The 13,661-nt window shown below is 47.8% G+C and overlaps 1 protein-coding gene across 1 annotated transcript; it reads right to left on the bottom strand.

Annotated features, from left to right (window-relative positions):
• Nucleotides 1–6: 6 nt before the first annotated feature.
• GPR157 (G protein-coupled receptor 157) lies at nucleotides 7–13,605 on the bottom strand. The gene is made up of 5 exons (XM_055705588.1): nucleotides 13,159–13,605; nucleotides 6,681–6,894; nucleotides 4,069–4,263; nucleotides 3,277–3,553; nucleotides 7–863 (listed from the first exon to the last, which is right to left on the bottom strand). Exons 1-4 carry the CDS (start codon nucleotides 13,533–13,535, stop codon nucleotides 3,332–3,334), a joined length of 1,008 nt encoding a protein of 335 aa, XP_055561563.1. The 5' UTR covers nucleotides 13,536–13,605; the 3' UTR covers nucleotides 7–863; nucleotides 3,277–3,331.
• Nucleotides 13,606–13,661: the final 56 nt, after the last annotated feature.

Here is a 13,661-nt window from a genome sequence, read left to right as displayed (position 1 = left end):
TCATCTTGGTAAAGAAAAAAACCTTTATTTTGTACAAGCTGGAGAAAATACTTAAAAACCAAGCAAGTGAGGAGCTGTAAATAAGGTAAAACACCATCTTCAAATAGCAAACAAAACCCCATCCCCTCCCCAGCTCTGATATAACATTCCCAAGGCAAGAACAAACCGTACGCAGCCTGTGCTTCAGCAGAGGACATCTGGAGTTCACAGCACATGCTGGGAACCATCCTGCTGCTGGTGAGAGCTGTCCTTGCTGGAGGCTGGGGTGGTACACCTAGATCTCCCTGAGCACCAAGGCAGTCTGCAGAGTTCACGTTTCCTCAGGAGGCAACCACCATGCCGCCACCACAAACCCTGACGATGATGACCCCTAACGATCAAAGAGGGGTAACAAATCATCAAGAGGAACCATCCACCACCACTACAAAACAAACATATTTGCACACTGTTGTCCACATTCAAGTGAAGAACAGGAGCCAGTATGGAACCCCCTTGAAGATCTCACACACTAGGACTGAAATCCATGCCCCGGATAGTCCTACTCAGCATCTACTCAGCTTTTCCCGTCACCACAGTATTTGTTCATCCCAGAACTCACAACACATTTGCCTTGTCAGACAGAAAAGCAAAACCCCAAATAATTTTTAAAATGTATAATGGAGGGTGAGGGTAGGGAAGGAAGAAAACCAGGAAGTTGGAGTACAGCCAAACAGTATCTTCCAGAGGATCCTGAGCAAAGTTCAAGACTGAAGCAGCTGATATCTGAACGCCAAGGAGCAACAGGACCTGTTCAGTTTGCTCAGCCGCTCCAGCGATGCTTTTCCCCAGGCTTTAGCTCCCTCTGTGGGACTCTGAGACAATCCCTGCTCAAAAAGAAGCACAGTTAGAATCCAGGACTGCACCATTTTCCTGCGCACAGGTTTGCCCTGAGCCGGGACAACAGGCTTGCTGCAGCCCAAGCCGCAGGGACACCACCTTGCAGCAGCTGAAAACAGGTACGATGGACCCATTCCTAAAGTACAGCCACATACCCCAACCTCAGCCACCTTCAGAAACACTGGAGTCTGAACTCCTTCCTGCCAGGCAGGACTGCAGAATTTTGAGTCATCTTCACAGACAGCTGAGGCTGCAGGGAGAACTGCACTGCAGCACCAGCCCTGCACTTGCACATCATGCCAGAGACCTGCCAGGAGCAGCGAGGCATTTCTGCACACCGCCCCCCCTATTATCCCACTTCTGTTAATATTTAGGCTGCAATCAACTTCAGCGTTAGGAACTACAGACACCTCTAAGAGGTTCTATCGGCTGTTTTTCCTTCTCTGTCCTTGCCGACACGAAGATGGCCAGAGACTTTCCACTTGTATCAGCACAGGTGCTAATGCCAGTAGCCGGCCTTTACAAACCAGCATGCTTCCCTGAACCCCTGGGAGCTGGAAATGTAATTCTGCTGAGCTGCATGTTCCTCCAAAAGCATTTCTCAGAGCTCTGTTATGGAAAAAAGCGAACTGGGAACGAGGAATCCCTTTTGATTAGTTTTTTGTGGGTGGGGTGAGGTGTTTGTGTTCGTGGTGTTTTGTTTTGTTTTCCCTTAAGCCAAGTTGGTGACAATTTTACTTCCTTTCTTCAGGGCTGGCTCCAAAAAACTGAACACAGCACAATTCTGTCTCATTACATTCAAGATTTACTGTCCTGCCTTTCTGCAAAATACAGCTCCTTCTCCCAAGCCATGGGGGATTAACATGAAGTTGAGCTACAAAAGCTGCTACTTGGCTTTTTAAAACTTCTAAAAATCTTTTTGAAAGGAGGAAAACCCTCTTGAAGTCATCTATGCCAGAGATAAGATGCTTGCTTCTACCCTTGAAAGACTCTAGGGATGCTAGAGAGTTGAGCCCCTCTACAGCCCCATGAAACGGGCTGATGAGCTCTTTGACTCCACCTTCCCATATTTACACAGCCTGCGTACAAGGGGACTTAAATTACATTAATAAAGTTAATGACAAGTCTTCAATAGAGGAAATAACAGGACTTGCCTCTGCCTACAGTCCCATGAGATCGTTTAATTGTTCTGCATGCTGTTAAAATAAAATTAAACTAATAAGAACAGCTTTTGAACAGCTGGGTGCCTTGGAGCAGTGGGAGCCTGACATCTGCCCTCTCTCCCCATGGAATTCAGGAGGCTCCTCTTCTTTTTGCAAAAACAATTGTTTCAATTATACAAATTGAAAAGAATTATCAATTGATTAAAAAAAAAATCCTGTTTTTTCAGGCTTTGTTGTTTGGGAGGAAAAGAAACAGATGTATGTGAGAGAGGTCTACTCAGAGAGACCTACCAAACCCAACACACTGCTTTCTTTTCAGGATGCTCAGCCCTCACGGTACCCCACGACCCAGGCAGGCTGGCTGCCTTTCAGACTCAGCCCTTTCTACTGAGTGTGACCTGCAGGGTAAGTGCTTCCATGGAGGGTGGGAGAGACACAAGTACACAGGGCTTCATACTCTTTCCAAAGAGACTGCAGTTCCCAGCACATCACATTTTTTACCTAAGCAGTCAGGACAGCTGACCTGTTTTTACCTCCTTCAGCTGCGCTCTGCTACTGAAGAGCATGCTACCAATGTCTGCTTCACAGACAGAAACCCCCCCAGCACCCCAGCCCCAGGTGCTCTCACATGGATTATCTGACACCCCTGCGTGTCCTGTGGCTGTCAGTCGTGAGGTGAAGCGCGAGGCAACAAAATGCCAACACAACTTGACCAAAGCTAGGACATCAGTGTTCAGTCTTGTACCTAAGATGATGAAGAACTTCTGACAATTTCTATGTCAGCTTGGATGAATCACCCACCGATTTCTTTCTAGGATGATCAGGGATAATGCAGCAGGGATTGCATTACCTTATGAGGAATACCTGGGGCACTAAAAACATCCGAACCGCGCAGCCCTGAAGAAATGTATGCGTGCGTGGTATTTCATATTAGAAGGAGCCGCTAATTCCTCTTGTTCAGTTTTCACTGGTGTTCTGTCCTTGCGGCCAGGCAGCACTGAAGTCTATTTCCCCATTTTACAGGCTCGAGTAACAGACACTACCCCAGCTCACAGGGAAGGGGAGTGGATCGGTTCTGTAAGTGGTTTCACCCCAAAGGAACATGATGTGGAGCTGCTGTAGAGTCAGACAGGGAACCTTCTCAGCAGCAGCACAAACCTACCTCTCTGTCAAACACGTATTCCCCACCCCTCATATCACGAGGCTGCACACAGGCAGGGCAGAAGGAAAGACTCACGCTAGGTTTTTACCGAGGAAGAAGAAATCAACACTGCAATGTAGGCAGCCCAGGCTCAGGTGCTGGAAAGCAGGGGTTTCGTCCGCTCAGGGTCCAGCACGTCCTTGCTCTTGTGGGGTTCTGGGCACTGCCAGGAGCTGTTTGATCTTTGCAAAGGCCAATCCAACTCATCGCAGTGGCAACAACAAATGGAGGAAAACAGCCGAGTCTGGACCACCCGTGTACAGAGGACAAACATGATACAGTTGGCACCTCCTTGGAACGTGTTACCAATTCCCTGCAAGGGCAAGAAAGGAGTTAACCAGTGCCGTTCCTACGGGCACCCCCAAGAGAAGAGCAAACGTCCTGTCAGACTGGCTATAGCACTGCCCAACTGACAGTCGGCAACTTCCACCTAAATGAGAAAAACAGATTCAGAAAAATCAACGCAAAGCCGGCCAGGTGGTGCTGTCGGCGGCCGTTTCCACAGCCTGGCCAGGGGAGGAGCCGGCCGAGCCCTGCTGACGGACAGACACACAACATTCCTGGTCTAAGCCTGCTTTTCCTGCAAGCAGCCAGCATTGCCAGACTCTCCCATTGCAGCCACGCTCTGCAGCCACCAGATGCTGCTGGAGCAGCTGGTGCTGAGCATCCCGGATAGCGCTGGCCAGCAAGGAGCACGCGTTCTTGCAACACGCACGTTGTTTTACCGGTACACTCTGCATCCTGCCACAGAAGAGTGATATTAAGAGCCACAAAGCCTTATCTCCCTCCCAGATCCTCCTCCTAATGGATTTCCTGGCAAATACTTACGTGCAGGACAACCAGGACTGAATTTTGCACTGCAGGGGAGTTACAGAGGGTCAGAATGAATCGCACAGTGCTCCAGATGCGGAGGATGATAAAGATCACAGGGATGAGAATCAACTTCTTATCTGCTATGGAAGTCCGGGGCTGAAATGCAGGTGCTCTTGAGAGAATCGGGCGATACTCTGAGAGAGCCGCGTGCTTCCATGGAGGGTGGGAGAGACACAAAAACATGAACAAAAAGCTACACACATTGGACATTTAGCTCCATGGGGTTCTTTCCAAAGCAAACTAAATTTTTGCATCTGGAGGGAAGTTAAGAGGGACACAGCTCTGAGCACTCATCTTCAGCCACATTCAGGCCTTGCTAATGCAAACATTCCTGCTGAAGCCAGGGAGCGGCAAATAAAGGATATCCGGCTCTTATCAGAGCCTAACCAGGTCATAACAAGATAAAAAAAAAAACGTGGTGCTCCATAAAATAGGTTTGCTGGGCCAGTGGCCTAGCCCCATTGCTGTTGGCTTTACCACTTTGTAAAAACACGGCTAAGAGTTTGGCCTTGGGAACACCTCTGATTGACAGAGAGAAACACACACACACACAGAGGGAGAAGACTAGCTCATCCTTCTCAAACTATTCAAGCTTTTGGCCTCCACCACAGCCAGCAAGTTCCACAAGGCATTTATGCCCATGTGAACCAGTCCTTCAGTACGTTTGTACAGAACCTGCTGCCCAATTTCTGACCATGCACTGTCAGCAATGGGCTTCCATAGATTAGGACAAGCCAGCAAACCTCTCCATACCAGCACACGTAGACAAAACCCAGGGATGTGTGCCCTGGCTCAGGGTGGTTGGAGGCGTAAGGTCTATGAGACCTTCCTACGGTAGAAGCTACTGGAGGCACTCAGATTCCTGGGTGGGGAGAGCAGGTCGGCACAGCACACGGAGCAGCTGCTGGGACACACGATGCTGACTACCAGGGTGTTAACATGGGTGAAGAGACTGAAACCCAGGATAGCCAACCTGCAGAAAACTATTCCTCCCATCATCAAGGCTACAGAGCACACACAGCTTTGATGCACAGTATTCTCCTTTAGTCCAGTGCTCCCAGCCCTGGCACCTTACCTCCTCTAGAACAGAGCTGTATGACAACATTGCACGCTGGCCCAAGCCAAACCCCGCTGAGGGCTTTCAGTGCAGCTTCCTACCTGCTTCCATGCAGTCTTTTCCATTCGGAAAGCCCCTAGTACACACGCCACGTGTGTCCCCCATAACAGCTATTTCCATAATTTCTCCTGCCTCTCAGACTGTGCAGAAGCCACGACTGCAAAGCCCACTTCAGCCATTAACACAGCCCAAATGCAGCCCTGGTTGCCTGCTGCTCTTCCTTGAAAGTGGGAGACCGCCCAACAGTAAAGAGGCTTAGTAAGCTGGCTACCAGACTTGGGAAAATCCCTGGTGATGAAAACAGAGATGCTCCAGTCCAGATAGCCCTGTGCGCTGCTGGAGCAGCAGTCTGAGTCACTGTCTGAGTGATGAGTGCCTGCCCTCAGCACTGCTCCTCTAAGGGTCTGGGCAGGGAGTGGGGAAGGGAGAGCGCAGTGCCCAAGAATCCCTGGCAGAGGGAGAGGGTGGGAGCCTGGCCGGGCAGGGGGTCAGGTTGCCCAGCAGTCACACTGCTATCTTTGACAGCTGCTGGAACACAGCGTCCTGTCCGATTCGTGTCAGGTGATGGTGACAGGCACTAGACCAGCAAGTCCTGCCCAGCTCCCCCTTTCCCAGGACTATTAGGACTGATTAAGACTAGGTTGTTCTTCCAACGGTCTGCAGGATCCTGCCCCAACCAGATTTGTGTTTACCACTAACTACAACTGCCATAGCTGCACCACAGCAAGCACATTTGCAGTGGCAGCATTCTCCAGAAGGACATCTGTTCAGATGTAGGTCTTTTCCCCCCTAATACAACTTAAGAGAAAAAAAGGAATCTCTGGAGGTAGTTCCTCCTGTCACTCTCAATCGATATTTCTTTATTACACAAATGTGTTCCAAATGCTGGATTCTTTGTCTTCACAAGGAACAGCAAGAAGCAAATAAGCCTCTAAATTCTGAAACCCTCCTGGGACAGGGTGTCTTCCTCTACTGTGTGTGTGCAGGGTGTCTAATGCTATATAGTGCCCAAACTCCCAAATGAGGCTTTATACTGCTAATACAAAACAGGTATTCATAAACACAAGCTATCATTAGAGGTAAGTCCAGACACCAATCTCACACTTGGTACAAGTGCAACTCTGTGGACGACTGATTAAAGCCGGATTTTGTCCTTCACATCCCGTTTCAATTCTTACTGTAAGGATTTACATTTCATTCATATACATTCCATAACCCCCTAAGTTTTCAGAAGGCTTTTACATTCTTCTTGTGCTAAGTCACTGTGTAATCATGTTGCAGGGTGCTCGATCAGGTGTACTGCTTCTGTCAGTGGTGGGTGCATTTTGGCAGTATATGAAGCAATTGCTGCCTGTGTAGCTGCTAAATATGCAGCAAAATCTTCAGAGCATGGGAGGATAAAAATCACATAGCAAGTCTGCAACTAAGTTGAAAGCAGCAAAATACTCACCGCTCTATTAATGTGCTTCTTGATGAGAATGTAGAGCACTGGCAAAGTCACATAGGCCAGTATCTCCCAAACTTTCCCCGTCAACAACATCCACAAGAGACGATCCTCTGCATCCAAGTTGACCCAACACCACCCCACAGAAACATTCGAGGCATCATAGCCAATCTTCTTCAGAGCAACAGCCGCCACCGTAATGCCAAAGGGAACTCCCCAGCTGAGGAAAGAACGTGAAGAGCAGGGTTAAGCCTCAGGGTTAAGGACTCAGTTTAGTCCCTCCAGCCTCTGGGAGAATGGGTGACAGGCCAAGGGATTCTTCATCAGACAGGATGCCAATACTTATTCCCAAACATCAACAGTCCTGCATCAGGCCGAAGGGAAGCGACTGGCATACAGGTATTGGACTGCGTGTGAACATGGACTGTAAATCCACTCCCTAAGGACCTACCCGAGGAACCTGGATCCCCAGTCCTGAAGGACAGATACATAGTGATGTGCTACACTTCAAAGTGGAACCTGGCCTGCACAGCAAGCACCTAGGGTCCAGCAGGGTGAACGGGAGACATCCCACCAGCTCCCCTTCTCCCGCTCTCTCCTGGATACAAGGTGAAGTCAAGGATGGGACAAGGCCAGAGCACTGAACAACGTGACTCTGCTGTAGGACCCAGCCATTCAGGAGCAAGCTGGCCGATCAGAGCTTTCACAACACAAGCACCCAAATCCCACATTCTGATTCTTAAGTGACACTTGGCACATAGAGGACCAGCACACAAAGAAATCCGTACTTTTATTCCATCAGTTGTTGTGTGTGTTTGTTCGTTATGTTTTTAAGTGGAGGTGTAGCAAAAGGATAATTTCTGAAGGACAATGGGCATATTTCTTCCCAACGAAAAGCACTGGCAGTACCAGCAAAAAGCTAAGAAAGGAAAGAGGAGCCATATTCACGTAATTTGAAGCTGTGTTTTGACTTTGGCTTCCCTCTTCTGCCTATTTGCAAAGGCAAATACAGGAAAGCATTTAGAAGAAAAAATAACTGTGGTGACACACATGAGTTAAGTCACTCAACAGCTTGGGCTGCCCACAAAACACCGTGAGGAAGAACTGAAAAATTCCATGAGCCCGAACGTAAAAGTGCTCGGCGCCTTCCTGGGTGCTGTTAATACCCAGGACTTTACAGGCCTGCCCCAGCCCATGACGCACAACTCACAAGTTACTCCACAACTGAAACAGTGCCCTGCCTTCAGCTGAATGCATCACTTGCCCTTCCCATATTCACCCTCAGAGAAAGGTTCTGCAGAGCCTTAACAGGGACAAGGGACACTCCAATGAATGACACGAATGCTTCAGAGAGTGCTCAGACTGAGCTTCCAGCATAGCCCTCCTGGTCTCTCCAGACTCAAAGAAAACAAAGCCATTACTGTATTGCTTTCATTACCTTCCTGGCTCACACTCTTATTTCACTGACAGCCTGTGGCAGCTGCAGAGAGCGTGAAAAGGATCTTCCTCCTAAAATCAGTTTCACGTGCACCAGAGTATGTAGGCAGCCAGCAGTTGTCTAGATCAGATTATCTGAAATTCCACAGCCCAGCTGAAAAATCACGAGATAATCCCACAACATTAGATTTCAAAAATACCCCATTTCCTACTCTTAAATAATGCCTGTTCACAAAACAAACCAAATGTAAATACAGCGCTGTAAAAATCTCAAGAGTCAATCTTGTAGCATGTTTAGAACATTTTGTTTCAATGTTCAGTTCGGAACAGCCAGTGCTAATCCAAGACAACGTTGTAATTTAAGGACAGTTATGCTGCGGGAAGTCCTCCCCATGCTGTTACCAGAGCAGGCTTTCTAAAAACATTCCAAACAGCACCACCACGAAAGCTTCCACACAACTCAGGACTGATTTTGGTAAAAGCCTGAAAACAAGGATTACAGATGCAAAGACGTCCAAATTTCAGTACACTTGGAAGAACTGACCACTAAGGTAAAGAATTCAAGAGAACTGGCACTTACTTAAAGAAAATATGTTAAGGGCACACAAGCACCAAGAAAAAGGAAGCATATTAAGAAACTAATTTGCCTAAATAATGATCTCCATGGTGACCTGAAACTAAAAGAGAACTATATGAGAAGATAAAACCAGGTCAAATTACTATGCATGGATATAAGAGAGAGCAGCGTTAAGTACATACCGGCAACTAAGTGAGGCCGCAGTAGGGAATAACAGACTGCTAGGCAAGGGACTTCAAATCTTCAAGCATCTAAGTAGTAAAAGGAAAAATGTGGAATAAAACTGCCACACATTAAAGCAGTTAATTTTCACTGACAGTGTACTGGGATGAGATGGCTAGTACAACTAACACCAAGGATAAAGGATTACAAGCTCAAAGGGAAGTTACAAAGTATCTAGAAAGCAATCAGACATCTCAGTGAACTTCTTCAGCTCCATTTTAGAAAATTGGAAAGGAGAACTGAGACCAGTGACGTGATCATTCTTAAGAACCCCTAAATGACAGATTCCCAAGGACGGGAAGATATTAATGCTTTATACACATCTAGAAGAATGGAGGAACAAAAGAATCAGAATACTATACACCCAAGGCATATGTGAAGACCGGAACAAAAAGGATCCAAGATAACACAGAGGAGCCCCAAAGACAGCGCAGTTATGTAGGCTGGGCCGCTCCAAAGCACGTGTGCATCTAAACGCACTAAATGCAAACTGTGAGAGAGAAGGGAAAGACAACCACTTGTATCCCTGTAAAAAGGCTGGCAGCCCCACCTCTAAGGCAGACACAACGGTATCTAATCTCTGTATACTTCCCTAATACAGGCCCTAGCAACCTATTAACAAAGACACATGCAACCCAGCATATTTTTCCACATTAACAGCAACACTGCCTTTATACAAGGTAAGATGGGGACCCTGAAAACTGCAGCAGCGTACAACTCAAGTTGTATGGGTTTTCTTGTCCTCAGTACGCCTGGGTCAGATTGCTTAATACCACACTTTGATCTACGCAGCACAGCTGCCTCCCCTGCCAGAGGGCAGATTTGCTGTCACCTGCCTGCACAGGTTAGGCAACAAACCGTCCTCCCAGCAAGCCTACAGGCAACTCCTTCTGGGGACAGGAATTTTTACTCTGTAAAGAGAAACAAATCAGTCTTCTGGATATACCAGCCAATTTCAGGAAAGAGCTTTAGCACACATTGTAAGCAGAACTCCAGACCAAGTCTGTTGCTATTTAATTTCTGCTCCCCCCGCAATATCAAGCAGTTCGCAGTACCCAACTACCTGGAACCAAGCAGAGACTCCTCCCAGAGAAGCCTGCAAGAGCCACACTTCGGTTGGCCTGACCTAAAAGCTTTTATAAACTAAATGATAAAGCCACAGCAAATTTCAAAAGATCCTGCACCTTACAGGCAACATGGAGCGACTTCAGTCCGGTTCTGCAACGGAGCACCCGGCACTGTCACAGTCAGCCGCGAGGACCCAGGTGTACAACACAGTAGTACCTGAAAGGATCCCCAAGTTCTCTGTGGACATGCATGGTTATAAACGTCTATTTAAGTGCACACAGATCTATTTTACTTATATATATGTATATACACACACACACACAAGTAAGCATATATATGCTTCTAACCATCTGCATAGCCTGATCACGAAATGCAAATACTTCAGAGGCTGACAGAAATTGCTATCAAAAGCAAATAAAGAAACAATCCCAAGGTGGGTTCTGGTCCATTCCTCACCCTGAGTTTGGATCAGCTACTCTCACAGCAAAGATTACATTACCCAGTTAAGTGATACTTGATATTTGGATATCCAGAACGAGTGAGGTAGCCAGGAAATTTACACTCCGGATGCTAAAACTTACACCTTACGACTACAGAAATATTTTTAAAGCTAATAGCAAGCCTGTTTTCAAAGCTCATCCGAGTTCAACAAGTAAAACCAAAGCAGAGCCTATAGCTCTCTAATTTACCAGTAGAATAGGTGGATGTGTTACCACATCAAGGATTCCAATAAGGAACAAACCTGTTTGACAGGTTTGATCCAGTGTGCCATCCTAATTTCCCTAAAAAGAAAATTTCAGGTGCTGACTTCCAACATATATTTAGTCAGCTCCACTCAGCTAAAGAACAAACAGTCTCTGGTTATACTCAACATTAAAAAAGTATTCATCTTCACAAACACTTGCCCCCTATGAGTAACTGCTTGTGAAGAACAGAAAACATGCAATGACAAAACTCCATCCTGCCTTGAATCCCTTCCAGAAGGGTGTCTCAGAATGGCTCTTCACACAACGATCACTGAATGACTGCATTAGCAACCTATGAAGCAAGGAGGGTGGGGAAAAAAATCCCAGTTGCTTGCCTAGACAAAAATACTGGAAACTTATCTTTATAGCCATAAAACATCACCTGCTTTTTTCAACCTTTTCTTTTTTCCCCAGACAGGTTTCCCTCACCTACCTTCTGCAATTAATGTATGCGCTAGTATCTTTTCTTATCAGTTGCAACAGTTCTCATCTGCATGGTACCAAAAGATTTTTTAGCTAACAGCACCAGAGAGCGCCAGGTAGCACTTTGAAGCACTGGGAAGTGTCAGAGGAAGCCATCTCCAAGCATTATGTCCAGAATTTGATTATATGACTGAGTTCTCAAGTAATGATAGGAGTGCAGGTAAGGAAAGGAAGGTATGTCACAAGGGGATGGGAAGAGAACAAGTTCTCACTTGTTTTCTCTGGCTTTTCATACAGATCATAAAGCAGAAAGAAGCTTTAAACACTGGCTGTGCACAGAAGCGTGGGAGCCATTTACAAAGCAGAACCTGGCAATAGGTCTTCAGTGACAGCTCTCTATATTGCCCTTTGAAAAGAGCAAGTGGAGCTGATCAATACCAAGAAGATGGCATTTTATTTTTACTGCAAATACCTGAAAATAAACCTAGCAAATCTACCCAGAGGAAGTTCAGTTTGAACACTGCTTTCCTCTCTGTTGCAGGGTTAGAGCAATCTTTCAGGATTTTTACAGTTTCAAAGAGAGCGCACAGGTTGCGGCCAACATTATTCCAGTGAATCTGCCCGTTTCCAAATAGCTAAGAAGCACTAAACCAGATGGAGAAGTTAAAAGTACAGACAAAGGGCACACGACAAGTGATGAGCAGACAGGAAAACTACAAATAGGCCAGATGTGCATCAACTCTTGGATGTAGCCCAACATAGCCAGCATGCCCATAAAGAAGTCAGACTCCTTTTTTCTGTGCCTTTAGCAACATATGGCTCTTGACTGGCACTCCACCCTCTCCATAATGCTTATAGCCCTGCTCCATTCACTTGAAATGAAATAACCTAACAAACTCCACTGTCTCGCTGTATCCTGTTTCAACCTCACCAACAACAGCCTGATGTACCCCGATGCATGCGCAGTCACTTCTGGCCTCCTCACATGCAGACCGTGCTGTCAAGCAACCATCAGAACAGGTAGGGCAGGAATCCAAGTCGCTCCTTAATTCACACCCCACCTCAGCGTCTTTCTCCTGCCCACCTACACCTGGACTTGACTCTAATTCAATCACCTCCCAGGTGATGCTGATAGAAAATAAAAGGTGACAAATACTTGATAAAGAAAAAGAAAATCCAGTACTTTCCCTGATGTTTTGGGTTTTTCTTTCCCCTAAAGCAAGTCATTCCTCTTATGATTTCTTGTAAAAGCTTGGCAGCACAGAGGACTAAAGCATCACTGTTTTGCTTAGTGTGGAGGTAGCACATGATTCCACAAGCTCAAACAGCATAATGAAAGCTTTCACCGAACATGACATGGAAAATCAGCTCACTAAGTAGCAGAAACTGAGACCTAAAGCTACACTGTGGTCTGTTTTGTCTTGGTTTCAATCAAACATGCCAAAACAACCTTCAGAATCCTTTCCAGCAGCCTCCTCACTTGTAGGCTCCATTCTCCTATGAACACTGAATCACAGCAACCCGCCTGGGGGGAGGGGAAGGATCTGGAGACCAGGCTGACAGTGGGAAGTCGGGGACCCACAGAAACAGGTCCCCAACACAGGAGATTTGGCAGCAGCAGACAGGTCTTGCAAACCCAAGTTTCGTGGTATTATTTCTAGGACATCAGAGCAGATTGTGGAGGGAAAGCGGAAACCAGGATTTTTAGGGTCCTTATCCCTTGCCAGCGATTTTTTTCATGTGACCTTAAGCAAAAGGTTTTTAAGTTTTCCACATCTCTGTTTCTTTGCTTGGGAGGGGAGGGGGAGAAGTAAGCAGGGCTGGTTGGTTAAAAGACGGCACAATCCCTGTTTGAAAGGAACTTGAGGACGCGCTACCCTTAAGGCAAGCGCGGGTGACCGAAGCGCCCACCCGAGCGTGCAGCACGCAGCAGTGGTGGCTCCTGGCCGCGGGGTGGCTGCCTGTGGGGTCCACACCTCGGGTCCTCCCAGGAACAGCTGACAGCACCCACCTCACGACATGGAAGCAGCAGAGCAAGCCTGTGCCCGTAGGCGAGCCCCTCACGATGGTGACATAGAGGTAAAGGGCGATGGCCATGGTCCAGAAGAAGGAGCTGGTGTTGGAGAAGGTGGACAGGGCACCCTGCAGCACGCAATCCCACGAGGTCCTGTCAAAGTCCTGCAGCACCCCGTAAAAGTACGAGAGGGCCGAGAGGAGGTCTGCCAGCGACAAGTAGAGCAGGAGCTGCCGGGGGCGGGTCCGCAGCTCCGGCCACAGGGCATGGGTGCAAACCAGCAGGCTGGAGCCCAGGAAGGAAAGCACGCAGGAGACCAGCACGACGGCCCGCTCCGAGGCGTACAGCTCCGTGGGGGGCAGCGGCGCGGACATGCCGGGGGCGCGCAGGGAGCGGCACCGGCAGCAGCGCGGCGGCGGGCGGGCGGGAGCCCCCAGCGGCGGCGGGGCGGGGCCAGGCACGCCTGGAGGGGCGGGGAGGGGAGAGGCGGGGCGGGGAGA

The sequence above is a fragment of the Falco cherrug genome, chromosome 3 (genome assembly GCF_023634085.1).
Source record: "Falco cherrug isolate bFalChe1 chromosome 3, bFalChe1.pri, whole genome shotgun sequence".
In the NCBI taxonomy this organism is placed as follows: Eukaryota; Metazoa; Chordata; class Aves; order Falconiformes; family Falconidae; genus Falco; species Falco cherrug.
This window is presented reverse-complemented; position numbering and strand designations above follow the sequence as displayed.